This window comes from Lathamus discolor, chromosome 3 (genome assembly GCF_037157495.1).
Source record: "Lathamus discolor isolate bLatDis1 chromosome 3, bLatDis1.hap1, whole genome shotgun sequence".
NCBI lineage: Eukaryota > Metazoa > Chordata > Aves > Psittaciformes > Psittacidae > Lathamus > Lathamus discolor.
The window spans coordinates 64,952,238-64,964,999 of NC_088886.1; the positions used below are offsets into that span (position 1 = coordinate 64,952,238).

General features: G+C 36.3%; 1 protein-coding gene across 3 annotated transcripts in view; it reads right to left on the reverse strand.

Annotated features, from left to right (window-relative positions):
• COL11A1 (collagen type XI alpha 1 chain) overlaps positions 1 to 12,762 on the reverse strand; it is a 168,760-nt gene that overhangs the window by 105,920 nt on the left and 50,078 nt on the right. Inside the window, exons 6-12 of one of the 3 annotated variants that reach the window (XM_065669577.1) lie at positions 8,227 to 8,343; positions 7,803 to 7,955; positions 7,522 to 7,617; positions 4,961 to 5,197; positions 2,277 to 2,339; positions 1,110 to 1,151; positions 681 to 743 (exon numbers count right to left, since the gene is read on the reverse strand). In XM_065669577.1, the coding sequence (XP_065525649.1) occupies positions 681 to 743; positions 1,110 to 1,151; positions 2,277 to 2,339; positions 4,961 to 5,197; positions 7,522 to 7,617; positions 7,803 to 7,955; positions 8,227 to 8,343 (771 nt within the window). The remainder of the gene's footprint in view (positions 1 to 680; positions 744 to 1,109; positions 1,152 to 2,276; positions 2,340 to 4,960; positions 5,198 to 7,521; positions 7,618 to 7,802; positions 7,956 to 8,226; positions 8,344 to 12,762) is intronic. The other 2 variants (XM_065669579.1, XM_065669580.1) reach the window with 2 other exon arrangements.

Here is a 12,762-nt window from a genome sequence, read left to right on the forward strand (position 1 = left end):
TTCTCAACATCTACTATGCACAGATACAGCATGAACACACCAGACTTGTCAGTATACTATCACTCATAAAATTCAGGAAAGTTTTTTTTGGTAACATATTTTCCTCAAATAAATATATTTAGGCTGTTCCAAAATTGCGTTAGTTGTGGCAGTAAGAAAAGGCTTGTGAGAACATGTACAACTAAAATAATAGCTTACACTTCAATTATATTCATGACTGGATAAGGCTCTCATGTGGTACATTATTTAATATGGGCAATAAATTCTGCCTAGATCATCTAAATGTTATTTATCTTTTCAGTATTTCCAATGTGTTTTTTTGATTCTGCAGAGCTTGTTTTTCTCTGCATCTCCACATGTTATAGCTCATTTAAATCCATATGAAATGCTTGTATTTATTGCTTTATTATATTTTTTAAAAATTTACATCAAAGCAGAGAAATATATACAAATAAGTACTTAACTTTTTTGATGTATTTACAGTACATATTTCTACCACTAAGAAAATATTTGTCCAGATTCTCGCTTGATTTGCTCAGCTGATTAAATCAGCCTCAGTTCTACTGGAATTTCTTAGCCTATGTTTATATACTTCAGATCAGGATCGAACCCACTTAATCTTATAGCAATTAGTGCAAGACATACCATGAATACACAGGACAATCTGTTTGTCGACTTACCCTTTCACCAGGATCACCTGGGGGACCAACAGGACCTTGTAGACCTGGGGGACCTGTTAGACCCTATGGAAAATGAGTAACATTATTATGCTGAATTCTTGCAGCATTTTTTAACTATTCTTTCTCTGGAAAGTTATGTTGAACACGTGTTTGTATAAAATAATTTATCAGGCATCATACTTTTCTACCTTAGAAAGAGTTGTAGTCAACATTCAAAAGTTTGATTTTCATGTGCGCTCAGCTTGTAGCAGGCTGTCACTGAAAATGCTGGAGATGACCCTTTTTTACTCCTGTCCAAAAATGCTAAGTCAAATATGATGCCATTTGGGAATTATAGTAAGACCAATATTAATTGTGTTAACTCATGAATACCAAACCGCAGTGGATAAATCAAATTCAATAAATGGGAATTGTGGTTAATCTACTCACAGCAGGTCCTCTTGGTCCCGGTGGTCCTTCAATGAGCATACCCTAGGCAGGGGGATAAAACAAGATACTAAATTTGTCATGTCTTGGAGAAAGCTATAAAACATCTTTTTAATGCTGTTAAAGAATCAGATGTGAATAACTCTAGTTATTTCTATGCTGTGGGTCTTACAGCATCTCCTAGTTCCTTTTTTAGGGTGTAGATGCTATTTCAAATTTCAGGTCATGGTAAGACCTATGAATATATGATCCTGACTTGTACTTGGCTTTCCATAGGAAGGAAGACTGGACAAAGAAGCTGGAAGCCAGCTGTAGTGAACTCCAACAATTTTGGAGATTTGCAGGGGAGACCTCTTCAGTATTATGGTTGTAAACTAAACATATCTTGCAATAGGTTAAAAAAGCTGTCATTTTATGAGCTAACACACTCTGAGCTTCTTCACAGATCATGACTGAGAGTAAAACACCTTATTTGAAAGTAGTCCCTGAAAATATTAGAAGAGTAAACCAGACTGGCATTCAACTTCTGCCAGCTATTATAAAATTATTATTTTTATATAAACTATGTCCTTTTTAAAACTCAGTTACATTTTAGTTTTCACCCATCAAACATAATGCTACAATATAACTTTGTCCTACTGAAAAGGCCACTTAGTTACTATACTATGAAATGAGAAAAATTCTGTAAGCTACTGATACATTACTGTGCTTATGACCAAGTTGTAACCTCTGAATAAATTATTTAATTAAACTTTTATCAGTTTGATTGCACCAGCACAGGTTAAACATACAAGCATTTATTTAATTTCTCAGAGGGACTTCCTTGCCTGCACTGAAACCTGTAGCTGGAAGCTATCTCTGTAGACGATTTGTCCAAACTGTAGTTACTAAATGGCCTGAAGAGCAAATCTATGCTCAGTTTTCCTCTGCACAAGAAGATTCTCCTTGTTTTAAGGAACATGTGTTAGTCCTTTGTGTAGCCAAAAGAGAAGGATGAACAGGCTACTGTCTGTACCACTTTTACACCTACCACCCTGCAGGTGATTGTTTCAGAGAACATGGATAAGGTTACTCCCATCCTATAATGAACAACATGGTTTGATACTGATGTATCAACAGTGTACATAGTTATATAGTGCTAAAGAAAAACTCACCCATGTCTGTACTTACAGGTTCAATCACAGCTGGTTCTCCCTTTTGGCCTTTTTCTCCATAAGCCCCATGTCCAGTCACCTGAGAAGTGAAAACAGCACCAAAAATTAAGTAAGTAGAAGGACAGCACCAAAAATTAAGTAAGTAGAAGGTCTGAGGACCTGGTAAAATAAAGAACTGCAGCTACCTGTAACTGAAAGCTAAAGCTGGAATTGATCTGTGCTATGAAAAATACATCACAGACACAAACCATGTAAATAAAAATATTTAATACACGAGAAGCAGAAAATGCAAAAACTGCACTTGTACTTTTCAAATTATTAGACATTGTCAATTTGTATTTTCTGAATTAGATGCAATAGCTTGCACCCCATGGTTTGCATTCAGACTTTGGAGTTAGAATTTAGAACTTCAGTGTGCAAGTCACAAAGTTACTTCTTTGCTTATTTGAATGGACATATCCTTGGCAATTTATAATGATTCTTCACAGCTTTCTTAGTTAAGCAACCCTAAAGTAAGCTAGGAAAAAAAGATCCTTTAGTCCCATACGGACAGTACCCTTTGAGCTCCTAATTTCTTTCATTAGACATTCAAAACATTTTAAGTAGTCTGTGAAGAGTATGTGACTTTATGACATAAATGGGAAAGTGGCCTTGTAAACATTAAATATTTCATGGATAGCTAGTTATGTCTCCTAACTACATGAATTAGTATCAAATGCAAAATCCTTTTAGAGTCAGCCCCATGGAAGTTTTAGTTTCAGCATTAAGATAACAGAAGTACTTAAAACAGTAGGTCAATAACACGTGGTAACGGCAAAAGACAGACAGATTCAAGTTTCATACAAAGAAAAAGGAACTAATTTCTTTTTCAAGCTATGACATAACTATTTTTATTTGGAAGTAACTCTCTTGATTGCTAACATACCCACTAGGCATCAAATTCAGCTCTGATCAGATGAAAAATTGAAACACTTTATTTCAGTAGAGTGATTCCACATTTCCACTAAACAGCTGGGGATTTGAAAATATTAGGGATAATGTTACAGTATTCCAATATGAAATATTTTGCAAAGAAAAACAGATTCATGGCTTATGCATTTCGTATTGATTTATAAAGGCACAGATCACACTCGTGCCTTTATAAATCAATATAAACAATGCAATAGTTTATAAAAATCAAGTAGCAAGAGGTAGAGGTAATTATGTTTTCTTATATTAATGAAAATTGGTTGTAAGAAATTACATCACGTCTCCATCTTTGGAAATATTGCCTCTTTTTTCAAAGCTTCCTGGTACTGCCAGGTACTGACTACTTTTTGTCTTGCTTTTTTTATCAAAGGTAGAACTTCACTTGCTCTAAATATATCCATATGTCAAAGGAAAATTATATGATATCTCTGGTTTAGCAGACGAGAGTCGTAACAAAGCTAGCACAGATCAGAGCCTGTGTTCTAATTTAAGCTTCCAGACTCCTTCAGGTTAGTGGCAAGGCATTTCAAGTTGAAATTTGCACCAGGGAATAGAGTCTATACAGTAATCTGCTTAATGCAGGTACAAATGGTGCCTTATAGGCTTCTTGCTTTATAGATAATCTGACCTTTTCTGTATCATTCTGCCATAGTGTCCCCAACTGAGCTAGAAGGAAAACAGTAAGCTTGTATCACATTGTATAGATAAGGATCATTTAAAAATACAATGACCCTAACAGGTCTTAGAAAGAAGTGAAAACTGAAACAGAGAAGTATGGGTTTCAAGGTTGGCAGAGAAAAGCAACCTCACAGCATCTGCAGTTATTTCTTGGATCCTTTGTGAACTGAAGTTTTACATTCATGAGGAGAAAATAAAGATAAGACTGAGCAAACACCACAAACAAAATTCTTCTTTCCTGCTATATTCAAGGCCTTCCCAATTAAAAATCCAAATGGGAATAAATTTTGCTTCGAGTCTCAGTCATATGAGTTTTCTTTGCAGCTTCCACAGTCCAGGATACTGGAAAACAAGGATCTTGGTGCAACTAAAGTAAAATGAAAGCCTTGCTGTTAAGTCTGTGATTAAATCAGACTGAGAGGGAAAACTATAAAAGACAAAAAAAGAGCATGATTCATACGATCCACCATGTCATCCTATCTTCCTTTATATATACTGAGCTGTTAAATCACTCCTTCAACGTCATAAACCTGACACCATTGACTAAGCTTATTTTCATGAAAGGGTTCAGATCTACAGCTTCCCACTCATGATTTTTTTAACTTGGGAAGTAGCAGAAGCCACAGGATTCTAGACATCTATATGCATTTCAACTTCTTTAGGTAATCATATAAAACCATTAATTACTACAGTACTTGCACCTGCATTAGGATTTATGTTCTTTCCAGCTTTAGCTCTAGTTAAGCAAGATTTTTTAAACTGATAATTTTGTCATTTATTTTTGAAATTCCACCTTGTCTTTCCTTTCCCTCCCATCTTCGCCCTCCCTTACTCCCTTCAGCGAGAGAGAGAAAAACCTCACATTTAATACAAGTAGAAATACCAGGACTACTAAAACAAGGGGATGGGTTTGACCCAAAGCTTATGAAGAGTGAGAATATATCTACTGTGTACAAGAAGCTCTGGATTAGGGTCTACACATTTCTGAAACTGTATAACTATGAAAGAATCGCTATATTAAATTAAGCTGCATTATGCCTCCAATCAACTTACACTTGTTTCTGTGATATCAGTCTCTGCAGGAACACCTGGACCAAACTCCTCATTAGTAGAATCAGTTGGTTTCTCTTCATATTCTTTATATTCATAAAAATCATATTCGCCTAAATCTCCATCTACCAGCAGATCAGATTCACTGAGGTCTACTCCTCTGCTTCCATATTCAGTTTTTTTATCATAATCCTCTCCAGTTATGTATTCTTCGGCAAACACTTCTTCAACAGGCTTTTGCTATTCATACCAGTGCAAAGATTTGGGAATAGGAGGAATATGTGGGTTATTGTTAGTAAAGCAATGTAAGCATATGCTGATCCACCATGATGACTTGTCAAAAGAAGAAAGAACAGGAGAACTACAGCATATTGTCTTTTAATTAGAGTCTGAAGGAATGGAAGTCCAGCCTTTCAGAGTAATTAAAAGATATTTAAAATCTTTGTGCCACTGTAAAAGTGGTACAAAGAAGTAATGCTTTCATATGCGTTTTTTTTACTATTTCCAAAACCGCTGAATTCAATATATACAGTACACTATATGTACTGCTTGCTTAATGTTACTTCAGAGTCAAATATAGCTATATTTCCCTGCTTGGTTTCACACTTACAAGGATTCATGAATAAACACATGCACTGCAATGAGTGAATAAATTCAGACCAGTAACAATTTACAAGAATACAAACATCACTTTAGTTAAGCCCAGGCCTCTTCATTATTTTGTGTCTATAAATACCAATGCTGAGATAAATGTTTCAACTTCTTTTCTCTTTTTACTGATTTTGCAGTTTATTTATCACTCAGAGTTCATGTCTGTCATGGTAATTTCTATATTTTTTTGTCCAAGTCAAATTCCACCAGCAAAACTCAGATTAATTTTAACATTTCTGAAATCTAAGCTTTCAAGTATGTAAATTGTCAAACCAAGCAACTAACTTACAAGCACCAAAGCAGTTTAAAAGAATTGCTATATTTGAGATGTACAAAAACATTTGTGAATAAAAAAAGAGGATTGCTTTATTGTGTTACAGAGGACTCTTGAAAGCATGATTTTGAAAGAAATCAAAGTTCAGATATTGTTAATATGAGATGATCTAAATATTATGATCTAAAACCAAATATACCAAGATGCTAATCAACATCCAGAGTAATTACAAATATTTTGACCTAATCAGGACATTGAAATACATTGCTATTAAAATAGAAGGCCAGACTGATTAACAGCTGCCTTATTCCAATAGCTACAGGACTATGCCTTTTGCCTTACAGTTAGAGTCAATGAAGATCTAAAATAATTCTAAGCCAAATTTTGCCTTTCTGCAGAATTGCTCTTGATACAGACAGCTTTTAGCACTTTGGATCTAGCTGTTGTACAATTGGCCTATAACTGCCCAATAAACAGCATGATTTGAATATTCCTCTATCAATCAACTTGTGAGAAGAAAACGTGATCTAACACAAGAACAGTTTACAGTAGAATAAGGAAAATATACCTCAATTCACCTTCACCTTCCAAGATACATAGGAGGAAAAACAAAAAGAAATGGGGACTCATTTTCTCCTTTCAAATGTTCAGGGAGCAGTTTTGTACATCTTTTAAGCAATACAGCTTCATTTTAAAGGAAAATGTAAAAAAAGAAATGAAAACAGTATTTCTTATAATCAGCCATCATTTTTTCTAAAACTAGCATTAATTAATATGCATACATATTAATCAACACTGGTGTAGTAATCTTAGCAAAATAAAGTTCAGGCTTGTAACTGTGGCTTTCTAAAAATGTGGTTTCTAATGTAAGTCAAACTAATAATTTCAATTTTTTTGCCAGTTCAAAATACAACATTTCATTTGAATAGAACCTCAGTGAAAAATAATTTGGTTTTGTTATCTGAAGATGAGGCCCTTGGTGACACGGTTTAGTGGTGGCCTTGACAGTGCTGGGGGAATGGTTGGACTCGATGATCTTAAGGTCTTTTCCAATCTATCTGGTTGATTCTGTGATTCCATGAAGAATTTATTAAAGAAATGATCTATGAAGAACTACTAAAAGGAAATGATGGCTCCCGACTCAACTTCAATATGCTGCTATGGTTGCAGCTTTTAATTGTCTTGGGTTAGGCTTGTTTTATGCTGCATTTTAAGAATCACAAGAAAAATGAGTAACTTCACTTCTTATTAGATCAGGAGGAGGACGATATCTAGTATTTAACCCAGTTTATACTAGACATAGCTCCATTCATATTCACACTGAATTCAACAACCCTGCGTTCCCACAGCATGTATCACTGAATGATTTCCAGAATCATGAACTGTACAGTCTAAAGATTCAGCAGATCTCTACAGAATTAACGGGAGTTTACAGAATTAATGGGAGTTCTGCCCAAGAAAACAGCAGGTTCTGAAAGTAGGCTTAGAAAGCATAAAGTCGCATTAGCTGCTGTTGCAGACACTTACATTCACACAGATGGACATTCATGCTTTTAAAATAGGTTTGTGAGGTTTTTTAATCACTGTTACCTGGCGGGCAAGTATTTTTGCCCATGATTTTCTCAGGAATCCTTATTACCTCATTTCCTTCAGTAGTTCTGGAGGGAGCTTCTGTCTGGGGCCCATAGTCATTTTCAGCTATGCTATACTCTTGAAATCCATCCACAACATTTGCCTAGTATCAAACAAAAAGTACATTATTAAAAAAAGTGCTGTAGAAAAAATTCCAGAGTTATCACTTTTATTCAGGTTATAGTATTAGCCAGATGTATTCACCTAATGGGGTTAGGTATATTTTTTCTTATTATTAGAGATCTTCCAGTCTTGGCCTGTGAAAGATCTTTATTATTTCTTAGCTACCTTTACCCCTAGTTTGCCTTTTGTTGCTGCTTGATAACTTTTCTTCTTCTTGGATGCATATTTATCAGATTTTTTGGTTGTGGCCCTTTGGGGTTTGTCCTTTGAGCTAGTGGCCACTGTCCTCTTCTTCTTTTTGACCTTGGCTTTCTTTTTCTGTAAACATTATGAAAGACGGAATAGGAAAACATAAATAAAATGGAAGGAAAATTGAGAAAGCATGAATGAAAAAAGGGTAACCAAATGTGAGATGAATGCTGTCAGCTGTGAGACCTTCTATCTCTAACTGAAAGCAAATGTTACAGCTCCAGAGTAAAGAAATGAGTGAAAGGGAAACATTAAGCTTATATACAGAAGACACAAATTGACAAACCATGTGGTAGGGGACAGCTGGACACCACACAACAAACAGATCATATTCTGTTACCTCTGTTTGCGCTACTGTCTCTTCGAACACTGGGGGTCCCTCTGTTACAGAATCAGTTTCTTTATAATCTGCATCCCCATACTCATAGTCATATTCGATAAAATCTTCTGGTGTATACTACATTGCAAATGGAAAAATATCAGGCATTCCCATGTTAGTGGTAAAAAACTAGATTAGCAATACTGGAAAGCATCTTAACCTTTACTTGGAGTAAAGCTTAAGAAAATTAAGGTAGTATGAATAATTCAATATAGTTATTCATTTGGGGGAAAAAATACAATTTCTTATTTCTTTCAAAGCACAATACAAAAGTAGCAAAAAAGCAAGTAGTAGTGCCAGGAAAAAAATCCGTTTTATTGGACTGCACAGAAGAATCAACTATAATTTGGATTCCTGGGACCACCAACTGATCTTTGTGAAATCATATACTGACTTAATATTTAAATTGTGAACAATGGCTCTTTTTACTTAGACTCTTTTACCTGGGTTTTTTTAGGTGACCATGGAGTGGAGACATGCTAGTATCTGACATGAACAGGGTAAGTAATTTCAGATACAGGAAAGAGGGCACAACTCACAAATAACCATGGCTATCCTTCTCTTGTTTGCTGGAGAGTTCTCAAAACCTTGGCAGTTCCACGGTACACATTGCCTAAGCAAATGCTTCGCTGGTATAATTCCATATAAAGGTCCGTTATCTCTGTATCTACAGTAACTAGTATCAAATGAAGATTTGGCCCACAAGGCTTTTACAAGAGAAAATGCGTTTAGAATTGGCTTGTGTGATGTTGTGAACACAATCTAGGGAGCCAGGAACTCCTGAGCTGTAATCTTGGCTGTGCAGTGAAGATACTGCTCTGGATATTACGTGCACCAAGTACTATTCATCACTGAGAATGGGTAGTTTTAACCTGTTTTACCACTCCTGTTATGCTTGAAGCTACAGGAACTGGTTGCTCCTGTAAATTAAAGCAGCCTCATGGCTGCTACCAATTCTCTTTACATCCCCAGGGAACCAAAGAAAGGTGGAATTGTGGACAGAATCTGGCTAAGCGTCAGCTTTCCCTTATTTAGGAAGAAATATTCTAATGTGCTTTGTGAGCTAGTCATTTCTGAAATCTCTCCTGTTACAAGTCAGCACTGTTGTCACTGAAATGAAGACAGTATCCATTTGTTTCATTAGCTTACTGAGAGTGTTAGTACTTTACACTTCTAAATGACTCTGAGGATTCATAGAAGTCATAAATATTATCCACATCATAAGAGGTTGACATTTGACAAGAAATTACAAATGAGTTTAAAACGGATCTCTATATCCCAAACTACCTTCTACCATGTGACCAAATTACTGGTTTAACCATTTTCTCTGACAAAGCCTTCTGATACAATTCTTGCACTTACGATTTTAGAGCACGGAAAACACGGAGAAGTTAATTTCTTCAGGCAGTATGAGACTAACACAGAAAGGCCTTAATCACTTAAAAGTCCCTTTACATGGGTTTCTGTTACTTCACTCTTGTAACTCCTCAGAGTCTTACTACAACCAACAGCTTTTCTTAAAAAGAAGACACAGAGGTTTTTAAGAAGTCAGATGCTTTATGTCTGGTTGTCCTTTTGATTACTTCTTCACCCATGCACATATAACTTGGTTACTCATGAGATTCAATGAACATATAGAAAAGAATGTAACATAATTTTGGTACTTGTCCAAAACTGTATTACACATTAATAAGAGAACATCAAACTACACTTAAATAACAAAACGTTTTATCATCTTAGGTGGAGAATATCCTCTCTGTGAAGTACATCAGTGCTTTATATCTGCCTGCTATACAAACAATGCTTTGATTTCATCAGTGGTATCACTGGCATTACAGAAGTAAGTTGATTCTGTTTACACTTTTCAAAACCAGCAGCATTTTAGACTTAAACCTGGTAAGTAATATGTGATTATCCTCTCCCTGTTCAGTAAATCAGCTTCAGTCCTAATCCCAAGGAAGTCAATGAAACATCCTTGACTTTTAAATGGTATACAGGGCCTCATTGGTAGCAATGATACATTTTTACAGATATGTAAATGTATAAAAATATTTTTTCTTGTTTGTGCAGTTCTGGAGATACAACCCAATGCATTTCATTGTTTTTAATGAAGTATGCCACTGACATCCAAAAACAGAAACACTGTGACAGGTTTCTAGACCATAAGAAGCCACATAAAGGAAGTAAAGAAAAGAGATAATTTCATGGATAAAAACAGCCCTTTTGAAATAGTTACAGAATAGCACTGAAATTGCTTTATTTTCTTTGAAACTATAAAAATCTGTGTAAACAGTGGAAGACATCTCTTCAAATTCAGTCATTCCACCCTACCAAAGACAATCCATTACATACTTCTAAATGCTTCCTCAGACAAACAACATGAATCAAACACTCTGCCATGTAATCTTTATTGGTACCACAACAATGCACACTACCAATGTTAAATATAATCCAGTATCTTGAGGGGTAAGCAGAGGAACATCTTTGAGAAAATTAATGTTTCATTAGCTGGATTTAAATTTAAATATAGAATCACAGAATCACAGAATGGTTTGGGTTGGAAGGGACCTTCACAGCTCATCTGGTCCAACCCCCTGCAATGAACAGGGACATCTTCAACTAGAGCAGGTTGCCCAGAACCACATCCAGCCTGGCCTTGAGTGTCTCCGGTGATGGTGCCTCCACCACCTCCCTGGACAACCTGTGCCACCTTCACTGTAAAGACATTTTTCCTCACATCCAGCCTGTATCCCCCTCTTTTAGTTTAAACCCCTTGTCCTGTTGCAATAGGCCCTGCTGAAAAGTCTCTCTCCATCTTTCTTATAGACCCTTTTTAAGAACTGAAAGACCACAGTAAGGTCTCCCCAGAGTCTTCCCTTCTACAGGCTGAACATGCCCAACTCTCCCAGCCTTTCCTCATATGAGAGGTGCTCCATCCATCTGATCATTTCTGTGGCCCTCAAAGAGTTGAGGAGCAGAATCCCCTCCCTCAACATGCTGGCCACACTCCTCTGGACGCAGCCCAAGATAGGATTGGCCTCCTAGGCTGCAAGCGCACACTGGACAGGGTCATATCCAGTCTTTCACCCACCAGTACCCCTAAGTCCTTCTCCTCAGGGGTACTCTCAATGTCTCTCTATCCCCCAGCCTGTATTGATACTGGGGGTTGATTGACCCTCACGAGGAACACTGCACTTGACCCTGTTGAACTGATGAGTTTCGCATGGGCTCCCTCTCAAACCTGTTCAAGTCCCTCTGGATGGCATCCTGTCCCTCAGGTGTGTCACCTGCACCACTGTGCTGTTAGGAGTTTGTTTTATTAACTTCCAGACACAGATTTCCTTTTAGAAAGCATTGTAGACCTACCACTGTAGACCTAGAATTTAGTAAGCATTCATCCCAGCATTCATTTTGACCAATTAGCAATTCAAATATAATTCTGTGTTGCTCAGTATTACAACCACTTTTCAAATGTGACTAATAAGATTACAACAGTGGGTTACGAAAAGTTCTTCAAAGGCCATAAAGTAAACAGAAATGTTGACTGGAAAAAAAGAAAAGAAAGAAAAAGAAGAAGAGAGGAGAGGAGAGGAGAGAGGAGAGGAGAGGAGAGGAGAGGAGAGGAGAGGAGACAGGAGAGGAGAGGAGAGGAGAGGAGAGGAGAGGAGAGGAGAGGAGAGGAGAGGAGAGGAGAGGAGAGGAGAGGAGAGGAGAGGAGAGGAGAGGAGAGGAGAGGAGAGGAGAGGAGAGGAGAGGAGAGGAGAGGAGAGGAGAGGAGAGGAGAGGAGAGGAGAGAAGAGAAGAGAAGAGAAGAGAAGAGAAGAGAAGAGAAGAGAAGAGAAGAGAAGAGAAGAGAAGAGAAGAGAAGAGAAGAGAAGAGAAGAGAAGAGAAGAAAAAAGAAAAGAAAAAAGAAAAAAGAAAAAAGAAAAAAGAAAAAAGAAAAAAGAAAAAAGAAAAAAGAAAAAAGAAAAAAGAAAAAAGAAAAAAGAAAAAAGAAAAAAGAAAAAAGAAAAAAGAAAAAAGAAAAAAGAAAAAAGGAAAAAGAAAGAAAAGGAAAGAGAAAAGGAAAGGAAAGGAAAAGGAAAAGGAAAGAGAAGAGAAGAGAAGAGAAGAGAAGAGAAGAGAAGAGAAGAGAAGAGAAGAGAAGAGAAGAGAAGAGAAGAGAAGAGAAGAGAAGAGAAGAGAAGAGAAAAAAGAAAAAAAAGAAAAAAGAGAAGAGAAGAGAAGAGAAGAGAGAAGAGAAGAGAAGAGAAGAGAAGAGAAGAGAAGAGAAGAGAAGAGAAGAGAAGAGAAGAGAAGAGAAGAGAAGAGAAAGAGAAAGAAAAGAAAAGAAAAGAAAAGAAAAGAAAAGAAAAGAAAAGAAAAGAAAAGAAAAGAAAAGAAAAGAAGAAAAGAAAAGAAAAGAAAAGAAAAGAAAAGAAAAGAAAAGAAAAGAAAAGAAAAGAAAAGAAAAGAAAAGAAAAGAAAAGAAAAGAAAAGAAAAGAAAAGAAAAGAA